The sequence below is a fragment of the Arachis ipaensis genome, chromosome B10 (genome assembly GCF_059453495.1).
Source record: "Arachis ipaensis isolate K30076 ecotype BB chromosome B10, ASM5945349v1, whole genome shotgun sequence".
Lineage (NCBI taxonomy): Eukaryota > Viridiplantae > Streptophyta > Magnoliopsida > Fabales > Fabaceae > Arachis > Arachis ipaensis.
The window spans coordinates 653,529-669,102 of record NC_142435.1 but is presented as its reverse complement, the minus strand read 5'-3'; the positions used below and the strand labels follow the sequence as shown (position 1 = coordinate 669,102).

Genomic DNA, 15,574 nt, shown 5'->3' with positions numbered 1-15,574 from the left:
ATAAAATGTTACAGCTTTTGTCAGCATGAACATGAAACTGTACAAGGTGTTAAAAAGAAATAACAATTATGAAGCTGTAACTTTGGATTAGATTTACATTAACCATTGTGAACATAAATACACTATGTTACATGTAATCTTAATAGTACAACAGCATTCTTTGCCTAGTTGATAATTCATATATTCTTTAGGTACCAGGGGCAAATGAATAGATGAAGCCACTAATTAAGGTTCTTGAAATACCTATCAAAACATTGTTCTTCTTTGCAATACTTGGATATAACTTTATACACTTCGATTAATAGCCTTGGGAATCGGCTTGCAAAGTATTCATTGAATCCTTCCGGAACAGTTCCCACAAGTTCCTGAAATGCAAATAAAAATAGATGAGTTCTTAGAACTATTTGACTATTTCGAATCCTATGTCGAGACTTATATATCGGTATACAATTTGAATCCAAATATATTGATACAATATTTTCAGTGATAGACAAAATCAAACAAAAAGAGTATGTATATGTTAACAAGGATGGTTTCAACAATACATAGTAAAAGCCAAGCATATCTAAGATGAATGAATATGTTACCAACCAAACACAACCAAATTTTAAAATGAAGATAATGCTTTAGTCTAGGAAATGCAAATCCAAGAAAGAACCTGGATTTCTTGAGGCAACTCTCTATAATGATTTAGCTTGTTCCTCATGACGCGCAACAAGTCTCGAACACTATCATACTTGTACCGTCGATATCGACCAATGTTAGTAAGAAAGGCTGGTTCCAACTTTTCGTCCCATTTCGCACCTAATGCGACTGTAGCAATGCGTTCTAATGCGTTCAGAAGAACAGAATTAGTCTCCCTATCTTCTAGTTCCACTCTATCACTGGCATCGCGTAAAAATGACAGTCTCATTTCTGGACTCCAAAAAAATGGATGGTGCAATACTTCAATTGCCTTTGGCCTGAAAATAAGGGAAATACTTCCGTAAAATGAAATTGAAGCAACAAGCACAACATACAAGTGAAATCCAATGAATGAGAAGGATCAACCTTATATCAGGGTTAGGGTTCAGTAAACTAGAAACTAGATCTTCTGCTTCAGGAATGAACTCCACTAAGAAAAGATCCATTCTGTTTTTCACAATATTAACATCGCGTTCAAGCCGTTCTCCAAATGGATGTCTCCCCCCAGTCATGCAGAAAAAGAGGACACAACCTAAGCTAAATAAATCTACGGCCCGTGTTTGGCGTCCTTGACCAAGTTGTTCTGGTGCTTGCCAACCTGAACTGCCAGCCCCTAAATTAAGCAAAAAAAAATGATTAACTTGTTAACTCAATCATATAGACAAAATCACGTAGCACTAGCTGAAAACGTAAGAAGTGAATGAATAGTATTCTAGACCACTTTTAATTTCTTTTTGGGAATAAGGAAAGGAAACTTATTGAGACATCCTTATGTAGATAAAAAATATATGGCTAAGACCAAAATAATTAGCAACTCCTAAGATTGCTAATTGCTACGTCAACTAAGATAAGCTCCAACTATGCTAAGACATAATTTGATGTTCAACTGGCAAATGTTGGAAAATATTCATTGTTTTTCGAGTACTCACCAGTAGCATTATGACCCAAAGCAGACATATCTTCAGGGAGGCGTTTGCTAATGCCCATATCAGAAAGCTTTGCGCACAAGGATCTTTCCTTGATTATCAAAACATTTTGGGGTTTCAAATCACGATGTATTATTCCTAGTTCATGCAAATGAACAATCCCAGAAACGACATCTCTGTGTTGCAATAAAGAATTGAAAGACTGTTAATAAGAATATATATAATATACTCTACATAGAAAATGCACACGCATTTGTCTCTAAATAGAAATGAAGACCTATCTAAACCTTGAATGAAACGGATCGACTACAATTATCCACAATTAAAACTAAATTGGACCCTCAAATTTAGTAATCTATATTATCTTATTCACTGCTATATAATGTTGCACGTTGCCTAGGAACAATTTGACAAGTTCTTTTCCATGTTGGATGAAATGTAACTTGTAATTTCAAGTAACACCTACTATTATTTTTTTGTATAAAAGAAATTAAATAAGAGGATCCTCATAAGGATTAAAAAGAAAAAATAAGTTCTATAAGGATAAACCATGTAATAACACATGCAAAATTCAGATGGCATAATACTGACCTCATCAATTTCAGTAATAGAGGTGATGGATAGCCATTGGCTTTCCACAAACCATGCATATTATCCTTCCCCATATCAATTTGGGCCTTAATAGAAGACTTGAAAGCTTGGTTCTTCCTAAGCAGAGGGTTATCTGATATATCCGAATAAATTTGAATAAAATCATCCAAGCTGCATGTACATCGTTCCAGAGCAAGGTAAACAAAATCTTGATCATATTCTACCCCATGCCATCGAACAATGTTTGGGTGATGATCAGATACAATCAGATTTTGGATTTCTTTGTATGCTACATCATGATGAGTCTTGACCAAACGCTTGACAGCAACTGCCCGACCTTCATATATTCCCTCAAAGACAATGGTGCCATTGCTTCCCTTAGCAATTTCTTTATTTGACACAAGCAGTTTACCAACCCTGCGTCCGTCAACACCTTGGTCAATTTGGTTAAATTGCATCCACCCGCCTGCTTCTACGTCGAGATCCTTTCGCATCAGCATATCCTCATCTTCGGAGGACAGATGTTTTTCCTTTTTGTCAACTGCTACATTGTTCTTTCCTGACTTACGTGTCTTCTTTTTCTTAGCAGGCAAAATTTTCGATTCAGACTGGTTTTGATCCTTTGGCGTATCTTTACTTTTAACCACTAGAGTATAGAGGACAAAGCCCAAAACCATAAGCATCATAAAACGTAATGGTGTTGACCATTCATGCATTCGGCTTGGATAGACAATTTTTGGTTTCGGGGAAGGCAAAGAATTTGGTATTGGCACAGGAAGCATCATATTACCATCATCGACATTTAATTTTTCAAAATTTGCTTGTGAAGGAAGCATCAAATCTGACGCAGGCATCAAAAGCATACTGTTTTCATGATCAGAACCAGGTAACCTTTCAGTGATTGAGGGTTCCAGTATAAAATTCTTACGCAAGCGAAAGACTGGTTGGATCTCTTGACATGGATATGGCATCGCAAAACCGAGCTCACTGTCAGAAACATACTCATCATCGGCATCAAATGAAGTATGTTGGCATAATAATACAGCCTCGAATTCGGATACAGTCATAGTCCACAAAACTACTCCTGAACTAGGACCAACAGATCGAAGAGAATAATCTGTCCTAAATATCTTGAGTAGCAACTCCGGCGAATTCAGCTCCGTAGGATTAGCAAGATCCTTTTTCTTTGTTATAAGGATATCTGTATCACTCTTCTTGTCATCACTCCAAGATGTAGAAGAATTATCAGAATCAGACATACTATGGGTTTGAATGATCCTTCCGGTTTTAGCATCAACTTCAAACAAAGTGCTTCTCTTGGATCCAAGTGTAACTGCTCCATCATCTGAAAAGGTAGGTGTACGAGCAACATATTCTGCAATTGATTCTGAGATTTTCTGCAAACATGATCAACTAATCAAGGGACCGTTGAGCGCACTATTCATCAGGGAAAGAGACATAGATAAACATGGCCTCGAAAAACATAATTTTGCCATAACAATAATTCTATAAATAGGGTGAATTTCAAGAAATAGTCAAAATCAGGATATGAGTCATAAATCAGCACAAAATAAATAGTTTTACTTTTGAAAAATTACTGACTCAACTATTATAGAGTAAACTAAACCAAATACCATTTTACCAAAGTGTTTATCATGCATGTACAATGACCAGTCATCCCCGCATTCCACAGACCCGCTGATTCTTGGTGTAGATCTGTTTTCTTTACCGCTATCCTTGTGAATAGGAGCTTGATATGAATGGTAGATTGGCGATCCCGTTGAGAACGACCATATCACTCTTGTGGGGCCATTCTCCTGTTTGTCCACCAAATACATAGTCCCATCTAAAGCAGCAACCAGTGCTGTAGTTGGCTTGCTGCCAAAATAAAGTGGCAAAAAGGGAATAATAATACTCCAATTAGTCTTACAATGCTATTAAGACTTGAAAACAGCACTACAGCACCATAAAGTAGTTCAAGAAACCTAGGAAGTAGGAATCATTGTTCTTTAGCAAACTGTATCAGGTGCTTGAAATTATAAACAGCTTTGACTTTTGAGTCTTAAAAAAGAAGAGCTAATCCAAACACATTTGTAGTCAGGGTCATTAGCATCTACTTGTTTATTCAAATAAGCCTATAAACCAATTAAAGATATGATAAAATAAATACCAATCAGAAAGTCTCAGCTAACTTAATCAACATTCATGAGTTAAATTCCATACAGGAGAATAATGTATACCCAAATGAAAATGAAGTAAAGCAGTACCATTAGAATATAATAATTATCTATCCAAATAAGCCCATAAACGAATTAACAATCAAACAACACACAATCAGGAAGTCTCAACTAGCTTAATCACCAATCATCAGCTAAATCCCATACAGGAGACAAAATTATCTATACCCAGGTGACAAAGAAGTAAATTAGTGCTATTAACATACATTTATCTATTCAAATAAGTCCATAAAACAGCTTATAATCAGATCATACTACAAAATACAGCCCATAAAGCAAAAAGTGTCATCTAGCTTAATCACACCAACCAATCACAGACCAAATTTCATAGGAAACTATACAAAACAATATACCCAGATGAAAAAGAAGTAAACTTGCGAAAGAAAAACGTGATGCGGTGGTGGGAATGAACTCACGGAGAAAGAGAGAGAAGGGATCGTGAAGAAGATGGTGAAGGGAGAGCCTTGAGTTGTTGCTGCTGTTGAGGTAGATGATGACGGAGTTTGAGAAGAGGGATTCGTGAGATCGGTGGCAGTGGCTGTGATGATACATCATTGGAGCTGAAGAGGGTGACGAAGAATTGCAAAACGACAGCACAGAGAACAGAGAGAACGATAAGAATGTGACGATAAAGAGGTTTCATGAGGAGAATGTTATTAGTTACAGCTTCTTCCTTCACAATAAGAACAGAAAAAGAAGAAAGATGATGTTTTTGAAGAAGAAGGGTTAATGGGTTGGTATGATTGACGAGAAGGGGGGTTTATGGTGCATCGAATCAAAGAGGAAGATTCGAAGCTTGTTCCGTATGAATATGATCCTTGAAACTGTTTAATGCATTGTTTTGTGTTTTGGGATCCCCCAACTCTCACAATAACCCATTAATCCCCAAACTTCAAACTTGGACTTCTCTCTAACTCACTTTTCTCTTAATTAGCAGAGGTTACTTTTCCAACAATTTCGCCTTCTTTTCAATGAATTATATTTAGAGCTTCTTTGGTTGAGATTTTAAAAAAAAGATTACTTCTTTGGTTGAGATTTAAAAAAAAAGATTTGTTTTAAGTTATCTTTTTTTTAAAGATTTTATGGAAAAGTAAAAGTAATTTTATGTTGGGGTATTTTATACAAAAAGATTTTTTTATCTATCAATTATGTTTGGGTATAAGGATATAAAAGTACTTTTTTATTTATTTATTAGATAAAAAATATTTTTTTTAAGAGAAAAATATCTTTTAAAAAAAGATGTAAATTATAGCTTCTCAAAAAAATTTAAAAGATCTTTTTTTAAAAGATATTTTTCTCTCAAAAAAAGATATTTTTATTTTTTTAGTATTTTTATTTTTACTATTAGAAATTTGCCAAACACATTAAAAAATAAGAAAAAAAGGTAGAAACTCAGGTACAGTTGACTTCACGTGAAGTTGATATTGAGAGCCGTTAAATAATTTAATTGATTTGACTAAATTTTCATCTAAGGACTCTCAGATATCAATTTCACGTGAAGTCTACTTCACTTGAGTTTTCACCAAAAAAAGATTTTTTTTAGTGAAAAAAGATCTTTTTTTTTTTATCAAAATAATGGCGCACAAACAAGCACTTATAATAATAATATTCGATTTAATCTCAAAATGTCAAAAAAAATGTTAAGCTTAATTTATTTTAGATTTTTAATACATGATTGTTTAAAAATCTAAAAATGTGAATTTAGTGTGCAAGTAATTAATATTTAGCCAATTAATATTATTATTTTGCTCATACTCATAATTAATGATGATGATGATGATAAATTGATATCTTAGATAGTGTTGATTGATTGTCAATGGACAATGGATAACATCAAATAAATTTCAAATGACAATAATATGTCATTGTGAGTGTGACACATTCTAAGTTTCTACATGTCATTTATCATAATTATTCATGAAAATTATATTATTAACAAAAAATTACCAATCTTTTTCATATAAATTTCTTAAATAGATCATGCTTTTAAAATATAACAAACGAACTTTCGTTTATTTATAAATAAATTTTTTGGTAACATTGTTTTTAAAGGTAATTTTAATACTAAAAATAACCTTAAATGAGTTTCGATTGGTGATGAATTAATTTTTGACTTCTCGAATACCATGAAAAAAGAAAAAAAAAAACAGATTGAGAAAGTGTTTTTTTTTTTTGGACATAGAGTCTAGTGTTTTATTTCGGACTTGGAAAAGAACGGGTTAAAATAATAGTTTTGGGCTTTTGTGTGGATTGGGCTTAAAGCCCAACAAGGTTCACAGTTTTTGGTAAGTAAGCCCACTCTACACCTACTATTACTTCAAAAAAAAAGCGCAGAGAGAGCAAAGAAGGTGATTCAGTGAAGCACGGGTCCGTCGAGAACACAAACCTGAAAACTCCGGCGGCGAAGGAAAAAGTCCTTCGAATTCCAACACTATTCTCTTCATAGTTCCTACTTCTCTCTGTTCCGTTCACCGTTCACCGTTCACCGTTTAGCAAAGATGCTTCACAACAAGTCTTTCGTTAAGAAAACCAAAGCTGGCAAGGTCATGAAGGTATAACCAACTAACCAGCTAGCTCTAACCAACTCTAACTAACTAACTAACTCTAACTAACTAGTTTTCTCTTCTTTCCGATTGATTGATTGGATTGCAGCAAGTGAGGGAGCACTACCTCCGCGACGACATCTACTGCGGCGCCCCCTTCTGCACCGCCTGCGACACCTCCGCCGCTCGCTTGGGTCCCTCCGCCTCCACTATCCTCGTCGTCGACACCAATGTCGTCCTCAACCAGGTCCTCTATTCGTTATTCTCAATTTGTTTATTTCTACTTTGGTTTAACTACAATTCAGCTCCTTAAAGATCAAAGCGCATATAAATTAGTTTGTAAAGGATGTTATAATTATTAATTTAGGGTATACTAATAGTGGATTATGTGTTTGCTGATGGGCTTTGGTAGGATTAAGATAACAATAAGACATTTTAAGAACTACTTTGTTAGCAAAATGAACTTTTAAGGACTAATTTGATAGTGTGTTCATCGTTGGGATGTCTTGAGAGAATGTAATTTCTTATGTGACTCAATTGCCGTAACCGGTCAAATTGGCGGTATGCTTTTTGCAACATTTAGTGAAGTTATTGAATTGGAAATATTGCATTGATAGATTGATTTGCTGGAGAATCCAGCTATCGACGATGTGGTGGTGCTCTCCATTGTGCTGGAAGAGGTTAAGAACAAGAATATGTCTGTTTACAATCGAGTTAGAGCTATCTGTAGCAATTCCATGAGGAAGTTCTTTGTTTTCTCCAACGAATACCACAGGTAACTTTTATCTTTGGCTTTCATGTTCTCTTTTTGTATTGCATTCTATCATGAAATTATTCTTATGTTTTCCTCAAGGGAATGAGTCTTTTTATTCGATGCTGCTAACATTTTTACCTTTCGTATGATAGCAATATGCTACCAATATTTGATCTTTTATTTCTCGGTGTTTTCAGGGATACATATATTAAGGAAATGAGTGGAGAAACCAAGAATGATAGGAATGATAGAGGTTTGCTTTTTGGATGAGCTTTAATTTTATCCTTTGTTTGTTATATGCATTTTGGACTTTTGGCTGCTGTTGCATTTTTTCTCGCATGAAGTGCCTATTGGACAGAATTTCTTCGAAGTTGTAACTTAAGTAGTATTAATGCAGCTATCCGAGTGGCTGCTCAGTGGTATCAGAAACATCTTGGCGGTGCGGTAAAGGTTTTGCTTATAACCAATGATAAAGAGAACAAAAGGAAGGCTACTGAAGAGGGCATTCATGCAGAAACAGGTAACTGGACTAACTTTCATCTTTTGGCAAGTGAGTTGTGAGTTGTACGTGTTAAAAATTCATTTCACCAATGTACTTCAGCTGTGTCCGTGATAGCATCATTTAAAGCTAACAGTTTCTTTAATTGATTGTTCAAAAAACCTACTTATTGTCAAGGCTTTTGTTTTCAGTTGAATCATATGTCAAGTCTTTGGATCGACCAGATTTACTTGACCTGCTTGTACAGCCTTCATCAGAAGATGTAAACATGGAAGAGGTTGAAGATCTCAGACCATCGAAGAGGAAAATCATCTATACAGAGGTATCATGTTGATATCATTTCTTTCTAGTAATTCGTCTCTGCATATTTGGTTAAATTTACATGATGGGTTATTTACACTTGGAACTATCAGCATAAGCCGATGTCAGAAATTACTTCTGGATTGCATCGAGGAATATATCATCAAGGGAAACTTCGTGTGAACCGTTACAACCCATTTGAAGCATATGTTGGAAGTGAGAGCATTGGGGATGAAATAATTATTTATGGGCGCTCAAACATGAACCGAGCTTTTGATGGTGATATTGTGGCGGTTGAACTCCTGCCTCAGGACCAATGGCAAGAAGAGAAGAGTCTAGCTATTGCTTGTGAAGGTATGTTAATTGTTAGCCTATTCTGCACTTGCATTCCACCTTGTGGCAGGCATACAACTTAATTTTTTTCTTGGCAAAGTTCTTAAGCATTTCATTTCCAACCTAGGCCAAAAAAAAGTGAATAAAATAAAGAATAACATAATGCTTTACATTACCTCTCCATATTCACATATTTTAATTATTGCAGTTCCCCTAGTAAAGAGTAGAAACATATAACTTTGATTTATTCTATTCCATACTGCATTTAATTTGGACTTACTTCTTGAGATTGACAATACTTGGTCTATTTGTGTATCTTCATGTCTGAACATGCTTTCTGTTTAAGGATACCATAGAATAATATTATTTGCTTGCAGAGGATGAGGATGAGGATGATGGTGTTCATCTAGCTCCGAATAGCGCTGATGATGCACCTAGAACTGTTCCCCAGCAAAGTTCTACTGGAGAAGTAAATACCACACCGAGTCGCCCTTCTGGTCGTGTTGTTGGCATTATCAAGAGAAATTGGCATTCGTAAGTTTACTATCATTGTTAATTAATAGGAGCATGTCTGTGTTATTTGTGATTCGCAATTGGCATTCCATTGATTGGGAACTAATATCATTTCCTTCTCTACTAATTAATATTATTTAGCGTTCTTCTATTATAATTGTCATCTATCATATTTGTGTGAATTATATGATGTGTCAAAATACTCAAGATAAAGATCTGAACTTAATATACAAGTAAATTTCATTGCTTTTGCAGGTATTGTGGATCTTTGGACCCAATGCCTATGCCTGCAGGAAGTGGCGGTGTTGCTCATGCCTTATTTGTCTCCAAAGATCGCAGAATTCCCAAGATTCGAATACAAACCCGCCAGCTTGAGAACCTTCTTGATAAGAGAATTATTGTGGCTGTTGATTCTTGGGATCGTCAATCTCGATATCCATCAGGCCATTATGTACGAACTATAGGAGAGATAGGTGATAGAGATACTGAAAGTGAGGTATGCAATATTGGATTTCCATGCTTCTATTTATCTGTTTATTGAGAATAGGAAGTCAATGATTCTTCGGCACTATATACTTATATGTCATGGTACTTTTATGAAGCTACTGCTTATAATTATTTATAGGTAGCTTTTATCCCCAAAAAGAAAAAAGTTCTGTGATCACCCATGGGGCCCCAGCTGTCTTTCTCATAACAACGTGAAATTCAACATTCGGGTGGTTAGATAAAATAAAAAATAATCATTTTTCATTTGAGCATCTTCTCAAGCACCTGGCTTCTTTCCTATGGTCTCTGTAAATTACTTTACAAGTAAAATTATTAAAGAAAGTCTAGGTGACCAGCCGGTTTGTAGTCAACCCCATTTTCATTCTCCTCTTTCGCAAAAAGGAGAGAGCACACTTGTTTAGTTGTTTTTCCTTATGTTGGTCATGTAGCATCTAGCATGACACAAATTATTAATAATATGCAATCTCTTTTCTTTTTGTACAATACAGGTCGTTTTGATAGAAAATGACATAAATTCAAGGCCATTCTCTTCACAAGTTCTAGCATGTTTGCCACCATTGCCATGGTCAGTATCTGCTGAAGATCTGTCCAATCCAATCAGGCAGGATTTGCGTGGACTGTGTGTCTTCAGTGTAGACCCTCCAGGTATGGGTTTTTATTTATTTTCCCTCTTTATTAGCCTGCAAAGAGTGAAATATAACTGTATCACCTGAGTTATATGTTTCGTTTTCCCAAAGAAGGTTGTTGTATTACCAACTTCTGTCATTGGTACTTCACTTCATTTGATCAATAACCATTTAAATTTATCTGTTTTAATTTGATTTGGAAGAGATGGCATAAGGACATTGTAGTTACTCTGCTTCTTGCATGCAGGTTGCAAGGATATTGATGATGCACTCCACTGTACATCTCTTCCAAATGGAAATTTTGAAGTTGGAGTTCGTATCCTTTGTCTCTAGAATTTGTACTGATGGTGCATGTTATAAGTTAAGAAAAAGACAGTATTCAAAATTTGCTTTTGTTGATTACTATTGTTGATGGATATTATGGTTCCTTCATTTATATACACATATTTGAGCTTTGCTTACATTTTGGTGCTCATACTGACAATTATAATTAGCATATTTGCTTGGGTATTGTGTTTCTCTCTCCCTTCAACTTCTGGTAACATGAAATGCTTGTTTAGCATACTTGCATTCTATATTGATATATGAAGTATAACATTGCTTTGCTGGCCCAAGGTTTGGAATATTTGGAAGTTATTTATAAGGCCTTGTTTTTCAGAATAAAATCTCCCTATCCTAACTGGAATAAGAAGTTAGAAAAAAATGCCTAAGAGCTTGCATGTCTAAATTCTTACTTAATGATACCTATGTATGCACCCTCTGTGGGTTTGGTTATCCTCCTAAACAGCATAATTAGTTTTTCCTCCATCTTCCTCGTCTTTTATCGCTATTTAGTCTATCTATGTAGTTCATCTTTAGCGTTCGTCTCTCAGATATTGCCGATGTGACAAATTTTGTGCATCCTGGTACTCCACTTGATGAAGAGGCTTCACAAAGGGGAACATCTGTCTACCTAGTTGAGAGACGGATAGACATGCTTCCAAAGCCTCTCACTGAAGGTGATATTATTTGACCTTTTAAATGGTTGACTGATTTGTGCTGAAAATAAAATGGTTGCTGTGGTTATATTAATTTTTATGCCTAATGTTTATAGAGCCTTCATTTTGCAGATATATGTTCTCTTCGATCTGATGTGGAAAGGCTTGCATTCTCTGTCATATGGGTATGTGAAATCCCATAATTTGACCATTGCACACAAAAAAAAAAAAAAAAAAAAAAAAAGAGGGGGGGGGGGGGGGAGAAAAGCCACAGAAACAAACATGTTATTATAAATAATTTGGTCAGAATATTCTAAATATTATTGCACAATCTCCAAAATCCTTGGAACCTCTTTGGTAAAAGCCTAAAACCCCTTTGACTGATGTCCACCATCAAACTTATCTATAAACTTTCAATGGTAATAGTCTAAATCTTTCAAAGAAGGACGTCAACTCAAGCACTTTATATCATAGTATAATATAATTTATTGCAGAAAATAGAAGGGTTTAGCTAACATGTGCCTAAGATTACTATTAGTAAAAGGAACATGCTAGCTAAACCCTAAATAGAATTGCACCTAACCTATATGCATATGTACAGGAAATGACACCTGAAGCAGACATTGTTTCCAGCAGATTCACAAAAAGTGTCATTAAATCTTCTGCGGCGTTGTCTTATGTCGAAGCTCAAGCAAGGATGGATGATAGGTATGAATTTCTTTCTTACATTCTTGGTTTGGTGACTGCTGAGTGCTGACTGCTGAGAATGGGATTTGGATCCTCTAAATTTTAGATTTCACTTGAGAGGGTAAAGTGTGATATCTCACCATTTATTTTATAGATGGGACTAAGAGAGAACATTCAAGAGTGAGAGATCACACTTTATCCTCTCTAGTGAAAATTCAAAATTTAGAGGATCCAAATTCCTGAGAATGTGCCTGGCCTGTTATAATTGCTAATGAAATAACTGTACTGACTTGAGTGATTGTGATTCTCATAACATGAAATTGGGTTGAGTTGGAGACTTTTTTTTTTGAAAAAATTAAATAAAAGTACCATGTAATTTTCAATTTGCCTCCCTTTCAATTTTGGATGTGCTATATGATTCATGACAATTACTTTTGTTTTCCTTCTTTTTGTTTTTTGTTATTTCATTGTGCAATTTCTGATTTATGACTTGGTTATTATATTTTATTTGCTCTTTCTGCAGTCGTTTGATGGATCCAATAACTACAAATTTGAGGAATATGAATAGTTTAGCTAAGGTATGGAATTTATTGATGTAAGGTTACTATTTTACTTGTAACTTATAAGTATGATATTTACATGCTCTGTTAAAAATTTTTCTGAGAAGTATTTATTTTCTTTCAGAAAATGAGATTAAGGCGTATTGAGAGAGGAGCTTTGACTCTTGCATCTGCTGAAGTCAAATTTCAAATTGACACAGAAACTCATGACCCCCTTGATATTGGTATTGGTTCTTGCCTCTTTTATTATTTCTTGTTGGGACATGGAAGGTAGCCAGTTGCGTATTCTTCCAATTGGCTAAGAAGTTCTGCCGGTGCCCTTTGATTACTCATTCAGAATGAGTGCACCTGTCATAATGGATTCTATCATGTTTTCCAGATTCATGAGAGCCAATATGTCCTTGTGTCTCAAGCCTCTATATCATTTGGAGTCCTAATTGGATCTAATTACTACTTTTTAGGGATATTGAAAGATTGATGGAAGTTGGAGATAATTTGGTCTTGGCGATTTTTATACATACTTATTTTTATTTCTGATATTAATAGAATAATATTTGTTATTTGCAGGTATGTACCAGATTCGGGAAGCCAACCAAATGGTGGAGGAGTTTATGCTTGCTGCTAATGTTTCAGTTGCAGAACAAATTCTTAAAAGTTTTCCTCTATGCTCATTATTAAGGTTGTTTTCTGATCTGATTTTTTGAAATTCAGTTTTGGTATCTTTCTCTGGTACATGGTATGTGATATTGAGAATCATCACTTTCACAAGCATGTGAGGCTGTTGGTTAGAAATGCTAAGCGACTTTACATTTGAAAAGAAAGGGTAATTGCTATCTTCTAATTGTTTGTTGGTTCTTGTTCAGGCGCCATCCAACACCAACTAGAGAGATGCTTGAGCCTTTGCTACGTACTGCTGCTGCAGTTGGCCTGCACTTGGACGTCTCATCCTCAAAAGCATTGGCTGATTCTCTTGACCACTCTGTGGTAAATGGCTTTTCCTTGATATTTTTTATTCATTGTCCTTTTTTTCTTCCATTGACACTTTGCGGTTTGCACTTTTTATATATGATGATGATGTCTAGTTGTATTGCTTTTTGGCTTTGTTAGCTCAAGCATTTGATATATTTGATCTTTAAGGCGTTCTCTCTCTTATCCAAACACTTTTTCAGGGTGATGATCCTTACTTCAACAAGTTAATCCGCATTCTAGCAACTAGATGCATGAGTCAGGTAAATTGAATTCTTATGAGATCTCAGATTTCGGGATTGATCACATAAGATTGAATTCTTGTTTTGCTTTTGTAGGCTGTTTATTTCAGTAGTGGGGATCTTACCCCTCCAGAATATCATCATTATGGGCTTGCAGCTCCTTTATATACTCATTTCACATCACCAATAAGAAGATATGCTGGCAAGTGTCTCTTGTAATTCGTTTATTTGGTCAAGCTTGTGCAATATAATGAGATTTAACAATTTTCCTTGCAGATGTAATTGTGCATAGGTTACTTGCTGCATCTTTAGGAATATCCAAGTTACCACCTGTATTTCAAGACAGGCTTCAGCTCACTAGTATTTCAGACAGTACGAAATCTCTTTTTATCGTCATTTTTTTCTCAGCACCTTAATTGAAATTTTCGTCAGCATAACTATATTCGATACATATTAATGATGCTTTAATCAATGTCTGGTTTAGATTTAAATTATCGGCATAGGAATGCACAGATGGCTGGGCGAGCCTCTGTAGAGCTCCATACCCTAATTTACTTCCGGAATAGGTATGTGACATTGCTTTCCCTCCGTGCTAGGCTGCTACGGTTACTATCTATTTGCAACTTATTCTTGACTTCACCTGTCTTTGCTCGTGCAGGCCGACAGATACAGAAGCTAGGGTGGTGAAAATGAGATCAAATGGATTCTTTGTGTTTGTTCCCAAGTAAAGTTTCTTATCTCTTGTGCTTTCTCATACATAGTCCATGAAACAATGGTTCTAAAGCTATATAAAGCAGCATTTAATTTTGTTGTACTGTCAGTGAGTCGAGTCATTTATGATTTTAAGTTTTGCCTTTTCCCCCTCCGATCCACAGATATGGCATAGAAGGGCCTATATATTTGACACAAAAAGGTGAGAAGGGAAGTGGAGAATGGTATGTCGACGAGCAACAACAGAAAATCAAAAAGATGGATGGTAGCATTTCATACAGCATTTTGCAGACCGTCCAAATTCATATGGAGGTCGTGGAGCCGCAGCCTAACCGACCAAAACTTCAGCTTACTCTTCTATGAAAATACATGATTTGATGAACACAGATCGACAGAGCAACATATTGGAAATGAATTTTTGTGCCATTTTTGTGTGGGATAGAATTTTAGTATTGTTACAATCCGTAGGAAACATGTAACTTATCCAAGATATTCCAGAGGTTGCTATAGAATTATACAAAATGGTTGAACTCAGAATTTTATATGCATATCTTTTAGAATTATCTCTCAGGAATAGTGGTGGCGAATTGTATGGGTTCAGCTTGTGCATGTTATATATTTCAAGATCAAAATGTGTCACACTCTTGCTCCAAACCTTATATATTTTTTATGATTCCTTTCTTTAATAGTTATGATGGCAAATTGTTCAGAGAGGAAATTGAGGCTGTAAGCATCTCTTTCATTTCATTTTGTGCACTGAACTAAGTGTCATTTAAGTTATCTAGTTAAAGAGTTATTTGTCTTAAATAATTGAGTTAAATGTCAATGTCATTTTTAACTTATTTTTCATTATATTTCTATGCTAAATATCTTAAAATTTCAATGTTTTCTCTTAATCACATTAAATACATGATTCAA

At 35.1% G+C, this 15,574-nt stretch overlaps 2 protein-coding genes across 3 annotated transcripts; one reads left to right on the top strand and one right to left on the bottom strand.

Annotated features, from left to right (window-relative positions):
- Positions 1-38: 38 nt before the first annotated feature.
- Positions 39-5,397, bottom strand: IRE1A (Endoribonuclease/protein kinase IRE1-like protein). Of its 2 annotated transcripts, none has more exons than XM_088502661.1 (7): positions 4,855-5,397; positions 3,836-4,079; positions 2,202-3,598; positions 1,614-1,786; positions 1,051-1,297; positions 659-962; positions 39-365 (listed from the first exon to the last, which is right to left on the bottom strand). In XM_088502661.1, the coding sequence occupies exons 1-7, from the start codon at positions 5,079-5,081 to the stop codon at positions 222-224; spliced, it is 2,736 nt and encodes a 911-aa protein (XP_088358787.1). In that variant the 5' UTR covers positions 5,082-5,397; the 3' UTR covers positions 39-221. The 2 variants fall into 2 exon arrangements, with proteins under 2 accessions (XP_088358787.1, XP_020969855.2); XM_021114196.2 differs by having other exon boundaries at positions 3,844-4,079.
- Positions 5,398-6,727: 1,330 nt separating this feature from the next.
- Positions 6,728-15,342, top strand: EMB2763 (ribonuclease II family protein). Its single transcript, XM_088502651.1, has 24 exons — positions 6,728-6,990; positions 7,091-7,228; positions 7,599-7,756; positions 7,933-7,988; positions 8,133-8,255; positions 8,426-8,556; positions 8,648-8,888; positions 9,245-9,401; positions 9,636-9,876; positions 10,376-10,532; positions 10,761-10,829; positions 11,386-11,511; positions 11,623-11,675; positions 12,092-12,198; positions 12,701-12,755; positions 12,862-12,961; positions 13,305-13,416; positions 13,601-13,721; positions 13,907-13,966; positions 14,042-14,147; positions 14,222-14,317; positions 14,430-14,511; positions 14,604-14,669; positions 14,821-15,342. Exons 1-24 carry the CDS (start codon positions 6,937-6,939, stop codon positions 15,017-15,019), a joined length of 2,808 nt encoding a protein of 935 aa, XP_088358777.1. The 5' UTR covers positions 6,728-6,936; the 3' UTR covers positions 15,020-15,342.
- The last annotated feature ends 232 nt before the right edge of the window (positions 15,343-15,574 follow it).